The sequence below is a fragment of the Sabethes cyaneus genome, chromosome 2, assembly GCF_943734655.1.
Source record: "Sabethes cyaneus chromosome 2, idSabCyanKW18_F2, whole genome shotgun sequence".
In the NCBI taxonomy this organism is placed as follows: domain Eukaryota; kingdom Metazoa; phylum Arthropoda; class Insecta; order Diptera; family Culicidae; genus Sabethes; species Sabethes cyaneus.
Window position 1 is genome coordinate 239,083,238 of NC_071354.1, and position 26,782 is coordinate 239,110,019.

Here is a 26,782-nt window from a genome sequence, read left to right on the forward strand (position 1 = left end):
CGAAAGCTCAAACAGAAAAACGGGAAAGAAAAGGTAAAAAAGGAAGCCAAAAAACAGGGTAAAAGCGACCGAAAAACGAGCCGTAATCGAAAAAGAAGCGAAAAAAGAGGAGAGAAAAGACGGGAAACGGTAAAGAAAATAATAAAATGTAACATAAACTGAGGAAGCGATGAAAATGAGGATAAACTAGTCATAAAAGGAGCAAAAACAAGACCGAAAAGGAGAAAAAGGAGTATAGAGAAGGAGGATAAGAAACGGAAGAAACAGGCGCATAAAAATGAAGAAACGAGAGCAGAAAAAAAACAAAAAAGGAAGAAAACGGAACACAAAAGGGATCGGAAAAATCTAAAGTGCCAAAAATGAAGAAAATGCAAGACAAAAGGCATCGGAAAAGTAGAACGGGGCAGAACAATGGGCAGAACGGAACAGACGAAAACGAAAAACGTGATGAGAAAGCAAAAAAAACGAAAATCGGAAAGAGAAAAAACGTCAATGAACAATGACAATGAAGAAAAACAAATGAAAACAGAAATAAAACGAAAAAAATAGTCGGGACTCAGGAAAAGGGGGGAAAAATATGAAAAAGAAGAAAAAACTGGCAAGAAAAAATAGAACTAAAAAAATAGAACACGGGAGGATAAAAGAAGGAAAATAAGACAAATGAGAAAAAAATTAAGAACGGAAAAATAAAAAGAAGAAAACCCAAGAAGAAGAAAATGGCAAAATGAAGAAAACGAGAAACGAGAAATTAAAAAAAGTGAGAAACAAAAAAGGAGGTAAAAGCAAGATAGAAAAGGAGCAAACGGGAGCATGAAAACGGAGAAATACGGACAACAGAAAAGGAGAAAAAGCGGCACAGAAAAAAAAACGGAAGACAAAAGGGATCGCCAAAAACAGAACGTTACAGAAAAAGAGGAAAAGCAGTACATAACAAGAGAAGAACGAAACAGACGAAAATGAAAAACGGAATAGAAAAGTAGGAAAAGATAGAAACGAAAAGAGTAATTCTTGCTGAAACGGGGCCACTACTGGCATGAATTCTTCAAAAATATTGGAGCTTTGGCGCTTAATTGGTTGAAAATGTTATAAAAATAAGTATTACACTTTTGATACCTTGAAATAGTGGACCCCTCTCGTTCGCCAAGGGGCCTAAAAAGTTGATTTTTGAGCATACCTTGAGATCTATATCATGAGATATTTCATAAATTTGCCATGAAGCAACTAACAAATGACCCAGTTTAGTAAAGAAAAAGAACAGGGCCTTCAAATGGAGTAAACAATTTTTGGCAGCCATCTTGGATTTGGTCGCCATATTGGATTTTAACAAAAAATGTTCCTTATAGCATTTTTTCTCAGCTTTCCGATGGTGGTCTTGAAATTAAAATCGGTTGGGGGGATTATGGCGAAAACGGTGATTTTTTGTTAAAATCCAACATGGCGGCCAAATCCAAGGTGGCCGCCAAAAATTTTTTGACTCCATTTGAAAGCCCTATTCTTCTTATTTACATAACCGTGCCATTTGTAAGTTGTTTTATGACAAATTTATGAAATATTATATGATATAGATCTCAAGGTTTTACTCAAAATTCAACTTTTTTTGAAACTGTTAGGCCCCTTGGCGAACGAATGGTCAAGTCTAATTCTTATTTTTTAAACAATTTTCAACCAATTGCGCAAAAGTTCCAATATTTGAAGACCTCGTGTTAGTAGTGGTCTCGTTTTAGCGAGAATTACTCAATAGGAAAGGGGAAAAACGAGCTCCAAAATGAGGAAAAATGGAGAAAACATGACTTGACGGAAAATAAAAATCAGGACGTAGCAAAAGGGAGGAAAACGAGTCATCAAAAGTCGAGGAAAGAGACAGAGAAAGATGAAACAATGGACAGAAAAAAGAAAATCAAAAAAGAAAAAGAATAAAAACTGGCATAAAAAATAAAGAAAAAAAGATGAAAAAGTGCAAATGCAAAAAATGGGGCAAGGAAACCCAAGAGGCTGGACAGGAAAAAAATGAAGAACAGAGAAAATAAAAGACAAAAAAGGAGAAACACTGGAGGAAAAATAGAGGGTAAGAAAATTTGGAAACGGGAGCATCAAAATGGAGAAACGAGAGCGGAAAAAAAAGAAAACGGAAGACAAAGGGGATCCGAAAAAACTGATTCAGAACAAGTAACAGAAGAAACAGAAAAGAAGGAAAATCAGCGCATGACAAAAGGTAGAACGGAACAGATGGAATCGAAGAACGAAGCCGAACAGGCCGAAAAAAAAAGACGAAACTCGCAATCGTAAAAAACGAAAATGAGACAGGAAAAGAGGAAAAACCGGCCTAAAAATGAAGCAAAGGATAAAAAAGACAAAAACGGAAAAGAACAATATCGACCCAGGAAAAGGGAAAGAAATAGGGTATGAAAGAAGAAGATGGAGACAGAGAAAGAAGAAACGGCGGACAGAAGAAAGGCAAAACGAGAACGGAAAATACGGGAAAACGAGACATAAAACAAGAACATTGAACAGAAACCGAAAGAGAAAGAAGTAAAATGTAAAGAGATATGGAATAAAAAGGAAAGGAAAAGAAAAATAGAAACCAAAAACAGCATAAACGCGACATCAAAGGCAGAAAAACTGGGCATCAAAAGAGGAAAAACGGAATGGACGAAAAACGAGAAGGAAAAGAGAGGAAAAAAGTTAAGAAATGATGGAAACTGCAAACGAAAAGCAGGAAACAAGCGTAAAGAAAAGACGGAAAACAGGGAAGAAAATAACAAAAAACCAGCTTAGAACATGAGAAAAAACAGGACTGAAAATAGGAAAAATGAGACAGGAAACGAAGCGAAAGGGAACAATGAAACGGGAAACACGGAAAGAAAAGTGAGAACGAAAACCAAGAAAACGGTAAGAGAATAAGAAGAAAAATCTCAGTCTTAATTTCAAGTAAAACTTAAAATGCCGTGTCTAATTTCGTGACCATATCCGGTCTGAAGTGAAACCTCAAGTTCAAATTAAGACAGATTCAATTACAAGTTTGAATTCAAGTTCCGCTGCATGTCCGATTTTAAGTTCAATTTCAAATCTAATTTAGTCCCCATTTTAGGTTCAGTTTTAAGTCAAATATAAACTCTGATTTCAAGTTCAAGTGAAAGTGTGATTTCAAATGTAATTCAAGTACAATTTCTAATCCAAATTAAATCCAATTTATGTCCTATTTGAAGTACAGTTTCAATGCCAATTTTAAGTTTGAATTCGAGCTTAGTTTTAAATAAAATTTCAAGTCAAATTATAACTTTAATTTCAAATTCAATTCCAAGTCTAATTCAGTTCCAATTTAAGAAAAACCCTCAAATTTTGCGTGTCTAATTCCAAGTGAAACTTTCAGTCCAAATTATTTTGAATTTATGTTCCAGTTCAATATGTAGTAAAGCCCCAAATCCAATTTAGTCCAAATTCAGGTCTTTTTAAATCTCCTAGTTATGTCTACTCGCTTTCAATTTCAATTTCAATTCTAATATCTAGTCTAATATCAACATTGATTTTAAATCCAATTGTATCCAAAAGTCCACAGTTTTCAACCTAATCGGCCGGTATTTTTGTGATAAGTAATAATAGATTCGCCATCCTACGATTTCTCCGTTTTTTTCCAGGCCAAAACGTTCTTCTGAAAGGTCGGGTGCCCTATTTTTTGTTTAAGTTTGGGCATCGCTAGTGCTGGTAAATCGAATTGCACTGCCAAAGAGCTCATCAACAACATCATTAGCATCGGTTGTCATCGCCATCGTTGCCGCCATCGCATCGGTATGTTTGCGGTTGATTGTTTCTGATCGGCCGCTTCCCGGAGCGAGGTCGCAACGAGCTCAAAACCTCACATTTATCAGCGCACCGCACCGCACAGCTCCACGGCTGCTGCTGCTTTCCTTCCTTTCTGCTATTTAGCGAAAGCGAATCGATCACTGTTCAGTATTAATTATATTTAATTAAACTTTGCGAAGACTTTTCGACAAACCGTGGATTGAAACCGGAACGGTTTCGTGACAACCGCCCCCGGGGGTGGGCGTTTTAGTTCGATGCTTGGTAAGCTTTTCGAGCGTTCGGAAGCTGAAACGGGAAACGGGGTCTGGGAAGGATTTGGATAACAATTTAATCAATTTCCCGAACTTTATGGATTTGACATCTGGGATAAATTAAAACTGGAGGATCGGGTTAATCGGGGATTTTGCCAAATCAACACATTAGTTGAACTGAACTGAATAGAAATAAACGGCGATGAATGGTCGCTTCGGAAACGGAATGGAAGTTGGTATAGTTTATCGATATGATTCCGATAGATAATAGAGGAAAATTGATGGATGATATTTACCGTCATTCTGCGCTTTGTGCAGAGTTTGGTACATCTTTTTGTACCATTTGGCTTGATTGTTTTCGTCCACTTCCTGGTTGCCGGGAAAAAAGTACTCCGTTATAAAATTATTCTGCTTGATAGGTGAAATAAATTTTTTTAAACTAATTCCTTAACGACCGTTAGAAGGATTCAAAAACTAAAAAATTTTATCTGACAGAAATTTTTTTTGTTAACTTAATTAGAAGGTTCAGTAAGGACCTTTCTGAAAAATGTAAACTCTTACAGATCTGAGTGTCAGTGGCATGCCCTCCCTGGTCATCGGTCCGATGCCGTCGACCTTTTTCGGTGACAGCTGTTGTGCCACTGCGGGTGATGCGGCGCTGCTGTGTCGTGATCGAACCGACGACGAGATGTCCATCTCCGGTTCGCTTAGATAGTCGATCCGAACGGATTGGCCTGCGGAATGAAAATTTAGGGAAAAAAATAAAAAAACAAACAAGCACAATTTCCAAGACTCGGTCGGGTTTCGTTCGTACTTGGCTCTGTGATGACCCGTCCGAGACGGGTTCCGCTTCCGGTTCGCTGGTATGTCGGCTGCTGGCGGTTCGTGGTCGTAGTCGTACCGGTTCTGCTGGATGTCGACGTCTGATGGTGGTAGACATTGGACTGGCACTGGCTGGCGGATTCGTACGCATTCACCAGCTGCTGGCTAACTTTGCCGTCCACTGTTTTCCCCGGTTTGACAAATACGGTCGGTCGAATTCGGGCAAGCGGGAAAGTGTAATGAGAAATTAATTACCGTCATCCTTCCGAGGATCTCACACACAATATACGGTCTTGCACTAACTGGGAAGTTTTGAGACAGTTTGTACGTTTTTCTTACTGCAGATCGTAATAATAATGGGTCGGAAGGCAAGCCAATAAATTTCACTTACTTTTAGGTAGTTCGCATATTTTACACAGCATATAAGCTGACGGTGGAATGTTCGGAAACTTTCCGATGAGAAAAAAAAGAAAAATAACCAGCGAGAGCTACGACGGGAAAACCTGGTCGTATCAGCTATGATAAATCGAAGTTCTGCAGAAACAAGGACGAAAACTATTTGGGAAACCTGCTATCTGGACTGGCACTGCACCGACCGGGTCGGGGAAGTGTGAAGTGAAGAATTTATCCGCAACTTTTTCTCCGAATATAAATTCATTCCAAACGGTTCAAGATGAATAACGTCTTTATAGGTGCCGTGTAAGCGGCGACGAGTCAAAGTTTGAACAGCAGCGGAAGTTTTTTCAACGTCATTGAATTTGTGAGCAACTTTGCAGTGAAATTTGCGAACGATAGCAATGGCGAGAGTTTTGTCGAATAAAAAATTGCTTTCTCATCTGTTCTTTTTAGCTTAGATATAAGAGAGAATTGGTCCAATCTATTGGATAAACCGTTTCGCTTTCCAAACGGAAGTGGAAGTTTTGCTAAAGGAATATTTGTTTAAGCTTGAATAATATCAAAAAGTATCACGAATTTTAAATTTTCGTGAAATACGCTTGTTCTATTTCCGATCTTTTTGTGGCGCTATGCGTTATGCATCATTACTTGTGCGCGAATTTTTGGCCAAAACCAACACTTCAATAATGCCCCACCTACCGTATTCCCCAGCCCTGAATGCTTATTTTTGTAACTCATCTTGATATAAACTAGACCAAATTATACCATAATTTGATATATTTATGACATGCCTAGAGCAGATTTTGTTACAATTTTCGTTTTTTAACTACTAACGAGACCAAGTTTATAACAAAAAGCAAAGAGGATTTTGTTATAAAGAAACTTGTTATTTAGAACTCATCCTGTTATAAAGTTGTTATTTTCATGTGATCGGGAACCCTACTGTAGCGCATTATTTGCAACTGATTACTGACAAAAACAATTGAAATAGAACTTTGGATGCTAATTTACAACAGCTACAGTCAAAAAGCAACAGCAATGTGCCATTAAAAATGCCAGAAACGCCAAAGACTGTTGATTAACTGTTTATGTTAATGCTAGGTTTGGTTACTTGCGCACTCCATCTTTATTTCACTATCTTTCTACCTCTCTATCTATCTATTTCTCTGTTTTTCTATTTCTTTGCCTGTTTACTCTTTCATCTTTTTATTCCTCTACCTTTTTATTATTCTGTTTTTCCATTTTTCTAACTTTCTACATCTCTGTCTAGTTCGCGCTCTTTATATTTTTTTCTCTTTCTGTATCTCTCTTTCAACTTTTCTCTATTACTACTTCTCACTATTAAGACTTCTCTATCTTTTTTTATCTGTTTCAGCCACTTGTGCCCTCTACTTCTTGTTTCCCTTTCTTTTTATTCTCAGTTCTTTGTTTAGTTTTGTTTTTCGGGAGCGCTACGTTAGGCATACCGCCGTTAAGCATACAGACTTTAGGCATAATTTAATAAATTTCGTTCTATGAGGGGCAGCCCTCCCGCGAAAATCATCGCTATTTATGTGCATGCATTTGCTTAGGTTTACTGACTAGCAGGGGTGTTATCCCTTAGTTGAGTTCGAACGAGCGGCAGTGAGTAAGGACAGTACACTCAAGTTTTTTTACACGGGGGATACGTGCCGTGTAAAATAAAACCGTTTAAAAACCGTGTTTGAAGCGTAATACTCATTTTTCGTGTTTTTTAGGCTGTAGAGCCCACAGACAATTGATTTTATAAAAAAATTGACTTATGTCTCACAAATTATTGTTTTGCCCCCTAATTTTTCATGCCAATTTGAAAGGGGGGGGGGAGGGGGGTGACAAAAACTTTAAAAATAATTTGCAATAACCTTATTTAACCTTTTGCAAGCTAATGGCAAAGTGCCTAACTTCCTTCATACCTACCATACGTTATGACGTTTTAGCACATTATAGCTATCGTCCATTAAGCCTGTCGTCCATTATGCCTAATGTATTTATGTCTAATGTCCATTTTGCTCTCGTCCATATGTCTCGTGGGGCGCTCACATTTTTCTCCCTTTCTTTCTGTATCTCCTTTCGCTCTCCTTATTCCTTTCCTTCTCTCGCTCCTTCTTATTTATCTCTCTCCTCGTTTTTCTTCTCTCTAGTCTTCCTTTTCTCTTCTTATTCACGTTCTTTATCCTTTTCTTTTTGCAATACTTCCTTTCCTGGACGAATTGAGTAATATATACACCGGAATACTTTTCTATTTATAGCAAACTTAAGCTCACCCTTAAATCCCTATACCGAGCACTAAAGGTTATAGCAATAGACTGATTCAACAACAAATTTAATATATGAAACTATACAAACAAAAACCAAATGTGGAAAAATAAATTGAAAAAGAAACTTCTAGACATTTTGAGGATAATCCTACAGAAATCCATCAGCAGGTAAGCATAAAAATACCAACAATTGTCAACATAAAATATTCGAGAATATTTTAACAATTTCACGTTAAAAAGTATTGAATATTCACGCATTCTTCCTAAGCAATCAATTTATCTGTTTCCTTCTGCATATGTTTCCTTTCTTTTTTTGCTTTCCTTTTATGTTTCTCTTTTCATTCTCTCTCACTCCCTCCTTTCCTCGGTATTATTTCTTTCTATCTATATTTCCTTATTCATTTCATTTTCTTTTTTGTTTCCTTCTCTCTCCCTAATCATTTCATTCTCTCCGCGAAAATCATTTCATTTACTCTAATCTCTATTCACTGAGTGAATTTCACTCTCTCCCACTTATATTGTTTTTTTTTATTGATTAAAGAGATTTTAAATTTTAAATTCATTCATCTCTAGCCTATATTGCGTGTTTAAAAAAAATTGAAGGAAAAGACAAAGTAACTTACCATCATTTATTTTTCTCTTATTTCAGTTTCTCTATCCGTCCACTCTATTTATGTTTTACATTCTTGCTTTAATTCTCTCCCATCTTTTCTCTGCTTTTTTTTCTCAGGCCTTTTCTTTTAATCTTCCTTTTATCTATGCACTATGGGCCAGAAATTAAAATTTCGGGACAAATATATTTGCGGTTAAACGGCGTGTCTCAGCTCAATGTGGTCTTCGGCAACTTTTTGAATGAAAAAATGATGCATCTTTTGAAGGGGTCGTCCAATATTTACGAGTTACTTTAACAACAATTTAAGTAATAACTTTTTGAGTAAATCTTTTTTCACTTTTTTGGTTTCAAAATATTAAATATAAACCAATTTTAAGTATTTTTTCTGAAGATACCAAACTTCTATCTTTTACCCATTTTCAGCAATAGACCTTTGTTTATAAACGACCCCTCAAATCACATTTCTTCTTGTAACATGTTTATATCAACAGACAGCTCAATGTGATATTCTAGAAAACATTTTGCACATAAAAGAGGAATATTTTTGCTGAAGACGGTTTTGCTTTTTCTGCATTAATTAATAAGATATAACTGTTTTTAGGCTAAAAACCGTTTGATGAAAAATGTGTATGTTTTCAAGGGTGGTGTCGTCGGAGAAGTAAAATAATAAAATATAGCGCATCTTTCTGCACTATTAGGGTGACCATGAATTCATCTATTAGGGTGATACAAACTTTTGTTTTCTTAAGGGGGCATAGTACTTTTACACCATATTTTTTGCCTTATTTCAAATATTTTTTTCTCAATAACGCGAAAAGCGAATCAATTCGGGTTTTTTGCATTCAAAACATTGCACTTTATACTAATATTTACAATTTTGTTTGCATATGTGAACCTCTTCCCCTCTCCCCTACGGCTCCTTAAACATGATCATTCGAAAAAAACATGATTTGCGGTACCATGGATTGGCGCTGGGGGGCTTATCCGAATTGAAAAATTTCAAAACGACATGAAAGTATATTAAATTATCTCGTGTTTGACCCATCCTTTTTTAAAATTCGAACGCATAACAAAATGGCGGACATTCAAACATAAAAGTAACGTTTTTAGTCGAAAAAATTGACTTTAAACATTTCTAAAAAATACAAAAATTGTAATATCAAAAAAAGGATGGGTCAAACACTAGATAATTTTGTTGGCTTTAAAACAAAAAAAGAATCATGAGAATTGCTTGAGCCGTTCTTGAGATATTTATGGTACCGACTTTCAAAACCTGGTTTCGAGAAAAACGACGTTGAAGTTTTTATTCGCTGTGTAATCGCTCCAGACATGCGCGGTACAAATAGCTGTAACTTTGTCAATTTTTGGAATTCATCGAAATGACTTGAAACACGTATGGTCAAAATGTTAATCTTTCGAAATAATCAATAAAAAAAATTTCGATTTTTTTAAATTGAAAAAGTACTATGCCCCCTTAATTAATTTAAAAACCTGATTTAATCCACCTAGTGGTGAAAGGAACCTTTGTTATACCGTCTTACTTGCAATTTGAGATAGAAATCGACACGTTTGGTTTACATGAAATTTTTGGAAATTGAATAAGTTTGTACAAAATTTGAACCAAATAGAAGCACTTATAAATTTTGATAGTTCCTTTTCTCATGAAATTGCTGAGTAAGTTGTTACTAATGAGGGTAAGTGCAAGTAAAAGTAAGTTGTAAGATGAAATATTATTCTTTAACATATACATTGCGTAGTAAAGGTCTAGTTAAAAGGTTTTTGAACTATGCATAATTTCCTGTAACGCCTAGAATGATTTGATTCACAACAATAAAGTTCTCTTGAATAAATTTCATCAATTTTTATGAACCTTCGGTTACTCACGTTGTTGTATTTTGTACACCATGTGTAGGTTTTTGAATGCCATATTGTTATATAGTTACAAATCGTATATTACGTATATACTAACGTTTTCGGAACATAATTCATCTATTAATCAACTATGCGTAATGCGTTGGTTTACATAAAATTTTTGAAAATTGAATAAGTTTACAAATTTTGAACAAAATCGGAACACTTTTAAATTTTGATAGATCCTTTTTTCATGAAATTGCTGAGTAAGGATAAGTAAGTTGTTATTAATTTGAGTAAGTGCAAATAAAAGTAAGTTGTAAGAGGAAATTTTATTCTTTAACATATACATTGCCTAGTAAAGGCCTAGTTTATAGGTTTTTGAACTATGCATAATTTCCTGTAATGCCATTCTATTTGATGCACATCAATAGAGTTTTCTAGAATAATTTTCATCAATTTTTATTAACCTTCGGTTACTCACGCTGTTGTATTTTGTACAACACGTGTAGGTTTTTCAACGCCATATTGTTATAAAGTTACAAACCGTTGTTTAACTAACGTATATTCTTCAATAAACTTGTTATGAGTAAAATGTCAGAATTATTCAATGCATTATCACTTTAAATTGTTAGGAAAACAGATTAGCATAAACCGACATCACAGAAACGAAGCAAGTAGCATGTGAGGTGTACCGCAATTGGCCACAACTGGAATTCTCTTTCGTTTCTTCATATGGAAAAATGGTGTCTGTGTGCAGCAAAACTACCAGCAAATGTAAAATGTTTAAAATGTATCCGTCTGTTGGTAGTCGAGTAATTCGGGGTCAAAATCAGGGTATTTTTTATAATCAAAGTTCTACAGTTCGTAAACAAGGAAACATAGAGGTATACTACGTTCAGCAAAGTTGTGTATTTTTATTATTTATACAACTTTGTAATACATGAAAAAGTCATAGAACAATTACAAAAAGAGCTAAACTAGAAAAACTGATTTTTCAAATTCATATACAATAAATAAGATCTCTTCGTTGAAGAGATAGAAGGTTACTGTCTTCAGCAAAATTTCTTGTAATAATATGCTCTAAAACTTTGCAGAACACATCAATGTGTTATATTGAAACTGAAGGAAAATAATTTTTTTTATTTCACTTTTAGGGGGATTAATCAAAATTCAAATGGGGATTAATCAAAATTCAAATTCTACCAGACGATAGAGCTTTCAATTTCAAGAAACTCTTCCAAAGGTTCGATAAACTTAAAACCAAGTTTTCCTAGTCAAAACTCTAGTGCGCACGTTTTCTTTGGTTTTGGGCTATTGTGCGCGCGAGTAACCGTATTACAAAAGTTGGCGCGAGTGTTGGAGGGTTAATATCTTTTGATCGGCAAAACCAATTCTTATGAAATTTTGCATATATATATATTCGTAGTGTGAAAACCTCTCGTTTGATATTAAAATAATTGAAATTAGGTTATTTTTCTTGGTTAAAATCATTATAAATTATTGTTAATTTTGGTGTGGTGTATTGAATTACTCATAACTTTTAAATTAAACATCCAATCAAAAAACCATTCAATAGTGATCTATCCGGCTATATTACCTGCCAAATGAAACTAATAGCACGTAAATCGGTTTGGCCATCTCTGAGAAACAGGCGATCATTTGAACCTTGTCAAAACTGTTTTTTTAAGCATAACTTTTAAACCACTTGTTTGTTTTCAATAAAAATTGGCGTGAAGTTTAGCAATAGTAAGAGCTTTTATTTGGTACTAAGATCGATGAAATCGGTTACGTGGTTCCGGAGCAAATCGTGTCACGTAATTTTCACATTTTTGCTTATAACTTTTAAACTAAAAGTCAGACCACGAAACCATTTAATAGTGATATACTAGGTAAAAATACCTTTCAAATAAAAGTTATAGCAGACGAATCGGTTCAGCCATCTCCGAGAAATAGGCGATTGAAAATTGAAGCGCACACACATACACACATACACACACACACACACACACACACACACACACACACACACACACACACACACACACACACACACACACACACACACACACACACACACACACACACACACACACACACACACACACACACACACACACACACACACACACACACACACACACACACACACACACACACACACACACACACACACACACACACACACACACACACACACACACACACACACACACACACACACACAGACATTGCTCATTCGTCGAACCTGATCGATTGGTATATGTGACACGGCCCTCCGGGCCTCAGATCGACTTCGTGTTTTTCGACCAATTCCTAAACCTTTGTTATATTGTATAACAAAGGTAAAAAGAGAAAAAATTAAATCCTTTCCAAAAGTTACTCTAGACCAATTTTGGAATAATTAAGTATGCAAAGTTGCTTATTTACATGAACTCTCCACATATGAACACAAAGTTTCATTGAATTCTGAGACGGTCGTGCCAACCTTCGGTCCAGTTGGCGTGAAGTCCGTCTTTTTGGTTGTTTCCTTTTCTCTTCTTCCTCATTGCATTCTTCTTTCACAAAATAACTCACCTTCATTTGCTTTTCTCTTATTTTAGTTCCTCTATCCACCCTCTCTATTTTCTCTATCTTTCATATTTTTGCTTTATTTCTCCTTCATCTTTTCTCTGCTTCTTTCTTCAGGCCTATTCTAGTTCTCTCCCTTTTTTATGCGTTCTTTCTCTTTCTTTGCTAAAGCAGTAAATAATACACTCCAGTCGCCTTTTACGCGAAGGATACGTTCTACGTAAATCAAAACCGTGTAAATTCACGTAAAAACCGCATAAATTCCGAAATTCGCGTAAAAAACGCGTAAAAAGTAACTTCAGGAAAAATCTATTACTCATTCTCTCCCCCAAGCAAGGAAAGGGTTTGACACAAGAATGGGACAAGAGGCTCTGCCTTTCCCTTCCTCGCTCTTTGCCTTTCTCGCTCAATCTTTTCTCGATCTTTCTCGTTCCTGGGTATTTTCCAAAATTGTTGTACAATATGGATCGAAGGGTCTCGAAATTTTATGAAATTTTGCTTAGATTGAACATAGATTTTCTGACGCGAAAGATTTTTTGACGTAGGACTTCGTCTTTGTTTACAATACTGGGATTGGGTAGCCCTTTGTGAAAACGAAAATAGAAGTGTAACGTTTGAATGAAAGATTTCAAATACTAATGTAGTTAAACTACTGAACGAAACTGAACAATTTATATGTCGTTGGATAGATAAAATGACCATGAATGACCATTTTATGAAGGGGGATAAAGAGCAATTTTATGGAGAACGTAAGAGGGGGGGCTCCCATACAAATAAAACACAAATTTCCACAAAATTCGAGAAGCAATCAAACGAATGGAACCAAATTTGACATGTGGGAGTTTCAGAAGGCAAAAATTTTTTCTATGGTGAATTGAGACCCATCCCTTCTTTAAGAGGGGGGGGGGCTCCCAAACAAATAATACACATATTTCCTCATAACTCGAGAGCTAATCAAGCAAATGGAACCAAATTTGGCATGTGGGGTTTTATGATGGTTTCAGACCCCTCACCCCTGTGGTAGGTAGATAAGGACTCTCATACAAATAAAATAGAAATTTTTGCGCATTTGCCATATTTTCCTCTTTGTAACAAGTGGTAAGCTGTGAAAGTAAACTAGTAAAGACCATATGCTGTCAGATGATTTTTTATAGAATAAACAAGAATAAACAAGTAAAACCTTCTCGGAGCAAAAGACGGCGAATCGACGTCGCTAACTTACGTGCCTGTTGCCATTCATGTCAAAAGAGAAGGACATTCGAATAGCACATCATATTTGCGATGAACGTGCTTTGGCTTTAATGTTATTTGTTATCAACGGCCCTTTTAAAGGCCACAAGTGAGTTAAAGTAAGATTATTGAAACATGTCAAGCTACGCATAATGATATTTAATACAATAATCTGTGGGCTGGTCATTTATTACTATTTCAACCTTAATGTGCACACAAGTGATTTAAAAAAAATCTCTGTCTCAATGGTTGCAGGCGTTATACTTATGAACCCTCGTTCACATATTTTCAAAGCCACCATTGCATTGAATGAAAAATTAAATCTGAATGTTTCGCTCTTCTCTTTTAAACATTCACTTAAACAATTACACTCTTATAAACATACATATACCAGAAATGCAGTTTACATTAGTCTTTGATCTAATGATCTGACATAGTCCTACGTCACGCTTTCGTATAATCCTTAGGGCTGTATACCTTGTAGTTTTTTTGTTAGATTATAGTCACTTTAACCAGCTTGGGTCATTCGTAATTTCTGCGGGGTTGGGATTTGACTCGGTGTGAGAGGCGTGAATGCTAACCACTACGCCGGGACTGACCTCTGCAAAGATTTTTTAATAATCGAAGATGGGAATGGTAAAGGACACGGTAGAAGAAAGTAATTAAATAAAGGCGTTGATAGTATCTCAGGGTAGACAAGACGTGGGGGAAAGAATGGAAATGGAAACCGTTGTTCGCCGTGGTTCTGCGATCTGCCGGGCCTGGAGGAACAATTGGTGTCAAATCCGGTTACAATCGACATCCAGTTAAGCTTGGTTCGGAACACCGAGCTTGGGTATAGAGGAACATTATACAAACTCAATGAGCGTGGCTTCAATGACCCTTCCATACCTAATTTCCAGTTCTTTTCCCTTCATGTGTTGTCTCCTCTGAGATACTAACTACCTTTGTTTAAACACTTTTCGACCATTCTTTCCGTCGATTGTAAAAAAAACTACCGAAACTTCCGTCTGTCTGCCTGTCTGTCTGTCTGTCTGTCTGTCTGTCTGTCTGTCTGTCTGTCTGTCTGTCTGTCTGTCTGTCTGTCTGTCTGTCTGTCTGTCTGTCTGTCTGTCTGTCTGTCTGTCTGTCTGTCTGTCTGTCTGTCTGTCTGTCTGTCTGTCTGTCTGTCTGTCTGTCTGTCTGTCTGTCTGTCTGTCTGTCTGTCTGTCTGTCTGTCTGTCTGTCTGTCTGTCTGTCTGTCTGTCTGTCTGTCTGTCTGTCTGTCTGTCTGTCTGTCTGTCTGTCTGTCTGTCTGTCTGTCTGTCTGTCTGTCTGTCTGTCTGTCTGTCTGTCTGTCTGTCTGTCTGTCTGTCTGTCTGTCTGTCTGTCTGTCTGTCTGTCTGTCTGTCTGTCTGTCTGTCTGTCTGTCTGTCTGTCTGTCTGTCTGTCTGTCTGTCTGTCTGTCTGTCTGTCTGTCTGTCTGTCTGTCTGTCTGTCTGTCTGTCTGTCTGTCTGTCTGTCTGTCTGTCTGTCTGTCTGTCTGTCTGTCTGTCTGTCTGTCTGTCTGTCTGTCTGTCTGTCTGTCTGTCTGTCTGTCTGTCTGTCTGTCTGTCTGTCTGTCTGTCTGTCTGTCTGTCTGTCTGTCTGTCTGTCTGTCTGTCTGTCTGTCTGTCTGTCTGTCTGTCTGTCTGTCTGTCTGTCTGTCTGTCTGTCTGTCTGTCTGTCTGTCTGTCTGTCTGTCTGTCTGTCTGTCTGTCTGTCTGTCTGTCTGTCTGTCTGTCTGTCTGTCTGTCTGTCTGTCTGTCTGTCTGTCTGTCTGTCTGTCTGTCTGTCTGTCTGTCTGTCTGTCTGTCTGTCTGTCTGTCTGTCTGTCTGTCTGTCTGTCTGTCTGTCTGTCTGTCTGTCTGTCTGTCTGTCTGTCTGTCTGTCTGTCTGTCTGTCTGTCTGTCTGTCTGTCTGTCTGTCTGTCTGTCTGTCTGTCTGTCTGTCTGTCTGTCTGTCTGTCTGTCTGTCTGTCTGTCTGTCTGTCTGTCTGTCTGTCTGTCTGTCTGTCTGTCTGTCTGTCTGTCTGTCTGTCTGTCTGTCTGTCTGTCTGTCTGTCTGTCTGTCTGTCTGTCTGTCTGTCTGTCTGTCTGTCTGTCTGTCTGTCTGTCTGTCTGTCTGTCTGTCTGTCTGTCTGTCTGTCTGTCTGTCTGTCTGTCTGTCTGTCTGTCTGTCTGTCTGTCTGTCTGTCTGTCTGTCTGTCTGTCTGTCTGTCTGTCTGTCTGTCTGTCTGTCTGTCTGTCTGTCTGTCTGTCTGTCTGTCTGTCTGTCTGTCTGTCTGTCTGTCTGTCTGTCTGTCTGTCTGTCTGTCTGTCTGTCTGTCTGTCTGTCTGTCTGTCTGTCTGTCTGTCTGTCTGTCTGTCTGTCTGTCTGTCTGTCTGTCTGTCTGTCTGTCTGTCTGTCTGTCTGTCTGTCTGTCTGTCTGTCTGTCTGTCTGTCTGTCTGTCTGTCTGTCTGTCTGTCTGTCTGTCTGTCTGTCTGTCTGTCTGTCTGTCTGTCTGTCTGTCTGTCTGTCTGTCTGTCTGTCTGTCTGTCTGTCTGTCTGTCTGTCTGTCTGTCTGTCTGTCTGTCTGTCTGTCTGTCTGTCTGTCTGTCTGTCTGTCTGTCTGTCTGTCTGTCTGTCTGTCTGTCTGTCTGTCTGTCGTTTATCTCTCGTTTTCTGTCTCTCTGTTTTGTTCCTCGCTTTATGTCTCTAACCTCCCTTATCATTGCTATTACGTCCCGCTTTTCTCTTCTCTGTTTGTCTCCTGTTGTCTTCCTGTTTTGTTCTCTCCGGACCATTATCTCCTCTGAGCAACTTCTTTTTTCTCATTACCTCCTCCCTTCTTCCTTATTTTCTCCCTCTCACACCGGTTGTCTCTTCCTGGCTGACTTCCTCTTATTGTTATTGCCGCGATACTCAAGAAGATCATAGCCAGAGCTTTTCTGCACTCACTACCCAGCTAGCATAAAAGCATTACGTACAGATATACATGCTAATAAATCGTATTTGAAGCGCCAAATTGGCATATCCGTACTATTTTGGAGGCGATATACGTGATTAGAAATAATTACAAGCATTACAACTATATAGGTAATTATATACGATAATATCCGATTAAGCGCGACTCGCGACGATTTTGTGCTGAATGTATGTATGTATGTCAGTTGTTATCATTATATACGATAGAAAATCAACTTTGGTCCACTTTATCAAGCTTTAATTACGATTTCGAATTTGTTACGAGATATTTACGATAATTTTCATACATTGATATACGAGTGGGTGCTAGCTGGGTACACCCACTAGACTTGTAAATCTTCTGGTTATAATGCATAACCTGGTGCTCTCTCAATTGGGATCATATCTTAAATATCAAGCTAAGCGGTATACAAAAAAATCCTTAAGACTTGAGCCTTCTTTATCGACAGACTTCACAGCCGATTATTAGAGTACAGGACAATTATGGGGCTAGTTCAACGATCCTACTGATTCTGGCAGTACCGCACAGTACCTCGTACTCAAAGTTAACTGGGTCTATTTTTTTGTTATGATTGTCTCCGGTCAAGGTAAGTTTTTACGACAAGAAAAATTGGAAAACTTCAAGGAGAAGAACTGCATTTCTTGCTTTCCAGAAACAAGAAAGTGGTATCAATTTCGTTTGGTGTCAATGGAATTGTTGGTTGGCGTTTGGTGTGTGGTTGTTTTGTTGTACTTTATTGATCGAAAAAAAATAATAAAAATTTAGATTTGGGTATGGGTAGTGTTACTACGCTATCAATTTCGCTCAATGACGTGGCTTATAGAGCGGGGAAAGGGTCACTTCGTTTTCTAACTACTTTTCTGGAAATGTTGTTTTTATATTTACTCCCAGATTAGACCATGACAAACGAAGTGAAAGTTTTTCACATTTGATGCTATCAAGGAAGCATATTGGAATTCGTTTCAGTTAAAATTTCGTACGCAGGCACACGGTGCTACCCGTTTTTCGTTCAATAATTTTACATTAGTTACATTAGTTCTACAATTGTTTCCTGTATACTAATAGGCCCATTGCCAAAAAAGTTTCAAGTCACTGACTCGACATTGATTGACAAGCAGACAAGCAAAGCCCGAGGCTTTGCTTTTAGTTATTCATGATTTTTTAACAAACCGTTAAAAGGGTTGATTAAGACTAATGAGGCCCAACAGGTTTCTTTTTTTCTGCATACCAGATGTCTTATTCAAAGCTTACGTTAAATTAGGTCCGAAAATACGAGTGAGTTGAAAAAAAATTAATTGTTTGGAAAGTCACAAAGCAAAGTCACATGAAATTATATTTTTTTTTCAAGATAAATTTCATTTAAACTTGAATAATTGATAGTTTTTATCGATGACAAATTAAAAATTATATGAGCTGATAAAAACCATGGCATGATTCTATCTTAAACACGCACCCAAAAAAGTGATTTAAAAACTTTACCCAAATCAGAGCAACGAACAACCAACTGGTGGTTTACAAGCTGGCATTCGAATCGGCTCCATTCATGCGGGCGGGCGCTTGTTCCGGCTGAACCATTCGGTGAACGGAAACTTACAGTTTATCTTCGAATTTTGCCAATTACCCAATTGTTATTCAAAATTCGTTCCTAATTTCCGCAGATTTTAAATTCGTTTGTCAGTTCGACAAGGTGCCGGGAACGTTCCTGCGGAGTGTGGTGCGGCCGTGCGGGGTGGGTTACTGGTCTCTGAAAGCAGCTTGCTGTGGCAGAACGAAAGGAGAAAGTTTGTCGAAAATCTGGAAGGAAAAGTTCGCTATTTTTCTTGCCGGCCGCACTACTGTTCCACCGCCGTGCCGTACAGGTGCGGTGGTAGCTTCAGTTTTCCATTGGTTTCCTGGGAAGCTTTATGCCATCCTTTATGGTTCGATGTGGTTGGATGTGTTTAAGTTTCTTGAGAAAGTTGTATACACGGGGGAGAATTGCTGCCGCTGCTGCGCTGCGGCAGTTTCTATGAAACCGGCTCTCAAACAAATTATTTCAAGAATGTTTAAGTTTCCACCGGAGTTTGCTCCCCGCCAGTCAATGACCGCAGTGCAATTTCGTTGTATGCAGGCGATAGCAAAAGCGTACAATTTAAGCTATGAATGATTGCTTTACCGTAGCTACTGACTTGGACTGGTCTGAATAGTTTTGGGGTGGCAGAACGAGTTGACCCTAATCAGAAAACGATGAAGGACGTTCGGATCGTAAAAGTCTTATCAAACTCGCACTTCGGACGGGACAGATGTCACAAGATTGGCTTCCTTCGAACCGGGACATGCTGGAGATGAAAAAAGTTTTTCCTTCGATCTTTGCCGTTGTCATGTGGGATTAGATTTCACGCTCTATCTCTCTTTCGTTTTTTTCTGTCCAACTATTTGTTTCGTCGAAACTCTAGTGTGTGGGGATAGAGTTTGTAATTTGCATTTTATTTTCCGATATTGGTGGGGTTGCTGAAGAAAAGTTTTCGAATCGAGTAAATCTAATTTGCCGAAGCCGAACGAATGCTTTCGATGGAAATATTCGTTTTGGATTCGTATGAAAAGTTCCGTTTCGGTGCATTTCAGCGGTTGGATGAATGAAACTTGTGAGTTTTTGTAACAGCGAGTGGCGATGGGGACGCGAGTTTCGTTCGATGGAGCCACCTAATACTTTGTGATAATATTAGTCAACCCCCCATAAAAAGTCGGTGCTATTTAATTCAATCAAACGTGCATTACCTAATTGCTGTTCGGAAACGTGATACCGTCAACACAATAAAATTAAATCCCCCTGCCTGCAAGTCTGCCAGCCTGGCTGTAACAACATCCGGGTGAAACGTTAATCGTGCCATAAATATCCTATCTAACACGCACATCAAAGACGACAAGGGGTGAGGTGGTGAAGGTGAAGGTGGAGGTAGAAAACAAAACACCGTTAAGTGAAATTTATCCTTTGCAAACCACCCATAAAGTGTCGGAATCTTCGGTCGACCGACCGACCTCCCGACCGGTGCATCACACATAGAATGTTGTTGCTTTTTTTCTGGGTTCTACAGCAGAGAAAAACGTGCTTTTTATGTGGTTGTGGTAGAAAAAAAACAAAATCAGATACAAAGACACTTACCTTTGGACTTGAGCAGCGTGTTGATGGTGGGACTGGCCGGTGGGGCTGCGAACCGAACCGAGTGGTGGTGCGTTGGGGCGCCGAAGATACTACCGTCACGCGTTCCGATAGTGGGCAGTGAGTTGGAGTTTTGAAGTTGCCTTCGTGATGAATCGTCCGGAGGATTGCTGGTGAATTCGACGGGTTTATCGTAGCCCGGGGTGTTGGTCCACGGCGGTGAAACCTGCGGTGTTTCGGCTCGGGATGTCGGAGTGGCGCTCGAAAGGTTTCTACGCTGCGGAGTGGGAGATTCGTATCCAATCGGACGAAATTCACGCCGTTCGCCGACCGGAGATGGTGGGGCACTGCGAGGAGTCCAGACGGGTTGCAGCGGTTCCGAGCGGCTGCTGTTATCTTTGCTTCGCTCGGCTAGTTCTGCTTTGGTGAGAATTTCGGTGGAGCGGTTGTGCGGTGACCAGACGCCTGTGGAAACGAAAACGGAGAGACAAGAAAATCCAATTAATCCTTCGTGTAAACAGCGTTGTTGTCATCAGCATCGGAACAGATGGTGTAGTGACCGGCCGCACACTGGTGACGCATTCCAGAGTGACCAGCAGACGCGGTGAAGGGGTTGTTAGTGGGGTAATGGGGTCGGTCGGGCCTCTGAGCCGGTGCTGCTGTTGACACGCGGTAAACATATGTACGTAGGTATTCACCAGATGGACCGCGAAAGGATATTGCTCGCAATTACGGTCGGTGCGAGTCGACGATTGGCTTCCGACTGGTGCGGAAAAGTAGCACTGTCAATTGATAACTTTGTCGCAAATGACGGCGAAGCACCGAAACCAATAGTGCGGAGCAAGCAAATATGGTAATTCGGATCAATAGCGCGTGACGCGGTCGGATGAACTCGGCTGCGAGGGAAATTAGGGTTTACGCACAGTGTTGCTGGTTTTTATGAGAAAATCATCGAAATTAAGGGGAGTTTAATGATGATAAAATTGGCAACACTAGCCCAATCATCGATCCGTTACCGACTGAATAAGCACAGAATCCGCTAGCGGTAGCAAATATATCAGTTTAATGGTTCGGTTTATGAACCAATTGTAATGATGTTAGATTTTGGTAGCTGGTTAAATTTGCAGAGCAGTTTCATAATTTTATTGGCATCGCATTTCATGAGTTTATTACCATCGCATTTGAAGGTTTTCCATAAAGTTCAAACTAACTTCGAACTAACTCGAAGTTGTTTAAAAGTCTTCCGATCGCTCGGTTTGGTTTACTGCTGTAGTGTATTAAAGTGTAGGCAAAATAAGTAAAAACAAAAATTGAAATAGCCGTTGACATAACGAAATTGAAACAGAATTAAAATAGGGGTGAAACACTATTCTCAGCATATAGGTTTAACATTGCATTAGCAACTCAAGAACATCGAAAAAACAAACAAGTTATGTATATCAAAAAGAATCAAAATTGAGACAAAAAATTTAAGTACAATAATTAATCAATATCAATCTCACATCCTCGAATAAATTTATCCATAAACGATAAGATTTATTTTAAAGTTGAAAGAATTGAAACTAGCAGAAATCCGCTTGAAATGCACAGTAATACAGTAATGTTCCGATTTTTTCAGCTCACGATTTTGTCTACCCCCGATTTTATCAATTTTTTATCCCGATTTTGTCAGCCTAAAAATTTTGTTTAACTTTTGTGCTTTTCAACATGATTTACAAAACTTTTCAGCCTGCTTGAAAATATTCTGATTCTCTGGGGAGAGTTTTTGAATAAAATGATGCCTTCTTGCGGGTAATTCGAGGTCAAAATTAGGGTATTTTTATAGTAAAAGTTCCACAGTTCCTAAACAAGCAAAGATAGAGGTATACTATGTTCAGCAATGTTGTGTATTTTTACTATTTGCACAACTTTGTAAAACATCAAAAAGTCATACAACAGCTATAAAAACAGCTAAAATAGGATACTGATTTTAACGGTTTTTCATTTATGAGAGATAGGATTTTTCTATCTTTGGTGAAGAGATAGAAGGTTACTGTCTTCAGCAAAATTTCTTGTTATAATATGCTGTAAAACTTTGCAAAACACATCAATGTTTTATATTGAAACTGAAGAAAAATATTTTCTTTATTTCACGATAGAACTATTAATTTTAAGAAAGTCTTCCAAAGGTTTCATTAACCTAAAACCACGTTTTCCCGCTGCGCACCAAAAAAGGTTCTGGACCAGTGTGCTGTACCCGGTTCATTGAGCTTTCGGTTGACCAATTGAGGGTTAAAATTTAATTTTCAGTAGAAATCATCGATATTGCACGGTCTTAAGTCTTAAATTTTGGTAAAATTTTCGAAAAAAAATTCCCGACTTTGTCAGTTTCCCCATTTTGTCAGCCCAAAATTCAACATGGCTGACAAAATCGGAACATTACTGTAGTAGAAGAAAATAATGAAATTAAAGGTGTGAATAGTATCCTTAGGGTGGAGCAAAACGTGAAGGGGAAAAGAGCCGAAAATTAGATGATATCAGGGTCCATCCAGGTAGACTGCCAAAGGAGGCCAAACAGAATTAAAAAAGAGTCCGAGATGTTGGAAGAGAGTTTAGAAAAATGTCTCAAAGAGAATTGAATAACAGCGCAAAATCTGACTAAGTAGTCTAAGGCCCAAAAAGAGTCGTAAAATAATCCAGAAGGTGTCCAAAAAGAGTTCAAAACAACGCGGAAAGGCCCCAAAAAGGGTCCAAAACGAGTACAATAAAACCCAAAAGTCTAAGAAGGGCTTAAAAGAATTTAAAAAGAATTCAAAAAGAATTCAAAAAGAGACCAAAATGAGTCATCCTCACTTCAAAAAGAGTTAAACAATGTCCAAAAGAGTCAAAAAGAGCTTAAACCAAATCCAAAAAAAGTCCAAAACGAGTCAGAAAAAATCCAGAAAATGTCCAAAGAGAGCACAAAAAGAGTACATGGAGAGTCCATAACGTGTCCCAAAAGAGTATAAAATCTCTCTAAAATCAGTACAAAGAAAGTTCAAAAGGCGCCTGTAAAAGTCCAGGACGAATTTACAAAGAATCCAACATGAGTCGTCCAAAATCAATACGAAAATAGTTCAAAAGAGTTAAAGAGTGTCCAAAAAATCGAAAAAAGTTTAAACAGATTCTAAACAATTCCAAATTCAAAGCCTTAAACGAGTCTAACAGTTCAAAAAGAGTCCACAAATGCTCAAAAAAGTTGAAAACGTATCTACAAAGAGTTATAGAAAGTACAAAAAGAATCTTGAAAAAGTCCAAAAAGAGTTCAAAAAAGTCAAAAAATGGCGTACAATGAATCAGAAAAACAAATCCCAAAAAGTGTCTAATAAAACCTAAAAAGTATTCAAAATTGAATTGGAAAGAGATAAAAAAAAATTAAAAAGAATCAAAAACCAGTTGTTTAAAATCAGTACAAAAGAAGTCCAAAAAACAGTCAAACAATGCACAAAAGAGTCGAAAAGAGTTTGAACAGGATCCAAACGAATCTCAAAATCACTACAAAAGTAGTCCAAAACTGTCCAAAAAAATTAAAAATTAACTTAAAAAGAGTCCAAAAAGAGTTCAAAACGAGTCAAAAAGAGTTCAAAAATGTCCACTCATCTTCACCTCACCTTACAGCCCTCATTTGATAAGTGTACAGCCACTCAGGTGATGAGAATCGCCTAGGTGACTTTCAGAATCACAAATTCTGTTCTCACCGAAAAAATTTAGGTGAGGTGATGGTGAGTGAGAATTGGCCCCAAGAGTTAAAAAAAGTCTCAAGAGAGCTAGTCCAAACGTCCAGTCCAAAATCAATATAGATACAGTCCAAAAAGAGTCCAAGTATATCAAAATAAGCTTAAAAAGAATCCAAAAAGTGTCCAAAAAAGTCCATAGAGAACCTAAAAAGAAATCAAAAAGAGACCTAATATAGTCGTCCAAAAAGAGCTTAAACAGCATCCAAAAAGAGTCCAATGCGAGTCGGAAAGGATATGAAAGGCCCAAAGACAGTTCAGAAAGAGTTCAATAGTTTATTACCAAAATAGTGACACAATCATGGGTCACACACAATTGTGGGTCATTTTAGCTCTAGCTGCTAATTTCCGTTTAAATATCATCAAATATCATTAGAGCTACGTATGAGTAACAATTTTAACAGTCCATTAGTATAATATTCACGCATTAATCGGCAGATAAAGCTAAAATGACCCATGATTGTGGACTGACTGTAAATAGAATCGGAAAAGAGCAGGCAAGTGTCTTTTTAGGGTCCAAGAGTCCAACAATTTTTTTACTAAACCCGAAAAGTAACAAAATTATTCCAAAAAGAGCCCTGAAATATTCAAAGAAAGATTAAAACGAGTCCAAAAATTGTAGAAAAGAGTGCGAAAAAAAAATCTGAAAAGAGAACAAACTGTCTATTAATCCCCAAAAATCTCAAAAACTAAATAAAAATTAAAATATATAAAAAGATGTGAAAAAAAAACTCCGAAAAGAGCCTAAAAAGAGTTTAAAATCAGTCGGAAAGTGTGAGACATGTCTGATCAGAGTTCAGAATGAATCCAAAGAGAATCCAAAATTAGTTCTAAAAAGGTCTAATAAGAATTCAAAACAAATCCTAAAAGAGTCGAGAAAAGTCCACAAAGGATTCAAAGAGAGTCAAAAAAGATCAAAAAAGAGCTCAAAAAGGTCCAAAACAATTGAAAACCAGTCTAAAAATGTCCAAAAGGAGTCGAAAAAGAATCTAGAAAGTACATATCAAAATCAGTCCGAAAAGAGTTGTGAAATGTATATCGTAATTTCAAAAGGTGTCCAAAAATATAGTAAAAGAGCCCAAAAAGAATGCAGAAACAATCTAAATAGAGTGCAAAGAGTGTTCAAACTCTAAAAAGAGTCCAAAAAAGTCCAAAAAGTGATTTCAAAATAAGTCAAAACCGAGTTGGAAAGGGTTAGCAAGCCCTTCAAAAAAAGCACAAGAAGAGTCGAAAAAACCGCAAAACGGATTCAAAAGGAGTAGTAAAAGAGTTGGGAAAAGGGCCAAAAAAAGAATCCAAAAAGGGACGTTCAAAATTATTACAAATTATTGTTTAAAACGAACCAAAAAGAGTCAATTAGAGTTCAAGAAGAATAAAAAAAGAAAAGAATACAAATAGCATCTAAAAAAGTCCAAAAGAAGTCGAAAAGTCCAGAGTCGAGAACTGTACAAAGAGAGTCAAAAACGATCCAAAACCAATCTACTGCGAGTCAAACTATGTCCAGAAAAAACAAAAATAAACTAAAAGAACAAAAAAATCCAAATAGAGTCCAAAAAAGTCCAATTCAAATCACGAAAGAATCAAAATCGGTCTACAAACAGCCCGGAAATCTCAAAGGAAGCCTAAAAATAGTTGAAAAGTGTAAGATCAAGACAAGCCCCAAAGGAGTCTGAAAGGGGCCGCAAAGAACCTAGAAACAGCCTAAAAAAGTCGAAAAAATGGATTACCTACGAATGGCCGAATCACGAATGGCCGAATCACAAAAGGCTGAAACACGTATGGCCGAACGTCATATTCGGCCGAAAAAAATCACGGCCTTCAGCCTGTACAAATGTTGGGTATACGCTGTCCTTACTCGCTGCCGCTCGTTCGGACTTAACTATAGAATAATCCCTACTAGTCAGTAAACTTAGGAAAATGCATGCACCTAAATAGAGTGGTCGCTTCCGACGGAGGGTCACCGGCGCACACTCGCGGCCTGCGGTGGTCTCGCCCTGAATCATCTAGGAAACATGATCAATAGGCCTCGCACGCTATAATAAACGTAAATCATTCATGCTTAGGGGAAGAAACAACTATCAATCATTTATACTCTATCTACCAATATAAAAATAAGGCGCAGAGTATGTCCTGTTTTTCTGAAATTAAGGTACAAAATATTACGAAAAGCTTTTTTCCTTCACCTCAACACCTTAGCTGTGAGTTGAACAAAAGGCATTAGAGGGGAAAATTTTAAAGGTTTTTCAGGGCGATGTTTCAAATTCGCGGAGAGTAATAGATGAAAAAATTTATTCAAAATGTGTAAGGTCTCACAAAATGAGCAATAAAAATTTTGTTGATTTAGGCATTCCGGGAAAGGCCTTTCGTGATTTTTTATATAACATTAGATTAAGATTTGGCCATTCGTGATTCGGCCTTTTGCGTTTCGGACTTTCGTGATTCGGCCTTCTGTGATTGTTGTTGGAATTCGGCCATTTGGATTTCGGTCATTCGGGATTCGGCCATTCGGTTCCAGCCCGAAAAAAGGCTATAAATAAATCAAAAAGAGTACAAAAAGATTTTTATACTAAAAGAATTCAAAAATGACCAGAAGGAAACCGAAAAATCCTTACCCAGTTCGAAAGCAATTAAAATCTGTCCAAAAAGTGTTACAAAATGTATAAAGAAAATTCAAGAAGAGTCCAAAAATAGATGAAAAGAGTCCGAAATGAACAGAAACAATCTAAAAAATAGTACAAAATCAGGCCATAATTTATCCGAAAATATCCAAACGTGTGCCAAATAAGTTCAAAATGAATCCAAAAGAGAACAAATAGAATCTGACAAAAGTTCAAAAAGAATTCTCAAGGACTCTGAAAATTGGTCACAAAAAAAATCCATAAAAGTTCAGATGTGTCTAAAAAGAGTCTAAAAAGTGTTCGAGAAATTGAAAAATCATTTCAACTCGGTCCTCAAAAGAGATCAAAAAACAATCCAGAAACAACCCAGCTAGCATTTTTATATGCATTAAAAAGTTAAAAATCAGCATTACGTACATATATACATGCTAATAAATCGTATTTGATGCGCAAAATTGGCATATCCGTGGTATTT

General features: G+C 37.6%; 2 protein-coding genes across 5 annotated transcripts in view; both read right to left on the reverse strand.

Moving 5' to 3' along the window:
* Nucleotides 1-26,782, reverse strand: part of LOC128738489 (sorbin and SH3 domain-containing protein 1) — a 201,177-nt gene that overhangs the window by 103,284 nt on the left and 71,111 nt on the right. For 3 of the 4 annotated variants that reach the window (XM_053833677.1, XM_053833675.1, XM_053833674.1), the window contains exons 2-5: nucleotides 19,941-20,402; nucleotides 4,867-5,055; nucleotides 4,614-4,786; nucleotides 4,349-4,421 (exon numbers count right to left, since the gene is read on the reverse strand). In XM_053833677.1, coding sequence (XP_053689652.1) covers nucleotides 4,349-4,421; nucleotides 4,614-4,748 — 208 coding nt within the window. In that variant the 5' untranslated portion in view covers nucleotides 4,749-4,786; nucleotides 4,867-5,055; nucleotides 19,941-20,402. The remainder of the gene's footprint in view (nucleotides 1-4,348; nucleotides 4,422-4,613; nucleotides 4,787-4,866; nucleotides 5,056-19,940; nucleotides 20,403-26,782) is intronic. The other variant, XM_053833676.1, reaches the window with a different exon arrangement.
* The window catches only part of LOC128736817 (myb-like protein P), a 64,865-nt gene continuing 57,914 nt past the window's right edge, over nucleotides 19,832-26,782 (reverse strand). Inside the window, exons 3-4 of the mRNA XM_053831309.1 lie at nucleotides 19,941-20,402; nucleotides 19,832-19,866 (exon numbers count right to left, since the gene is read on the reverse strand). Coding sequence (XP_053687284.1) covers nucleotides 19,832-19,866; nucleotides 19,941-20,402 — 497 coding nt within the window. The remainder of the gene's footprint in view (nucleotides 19,867-19,940; nucleotides 20,403-26,782) is intronic.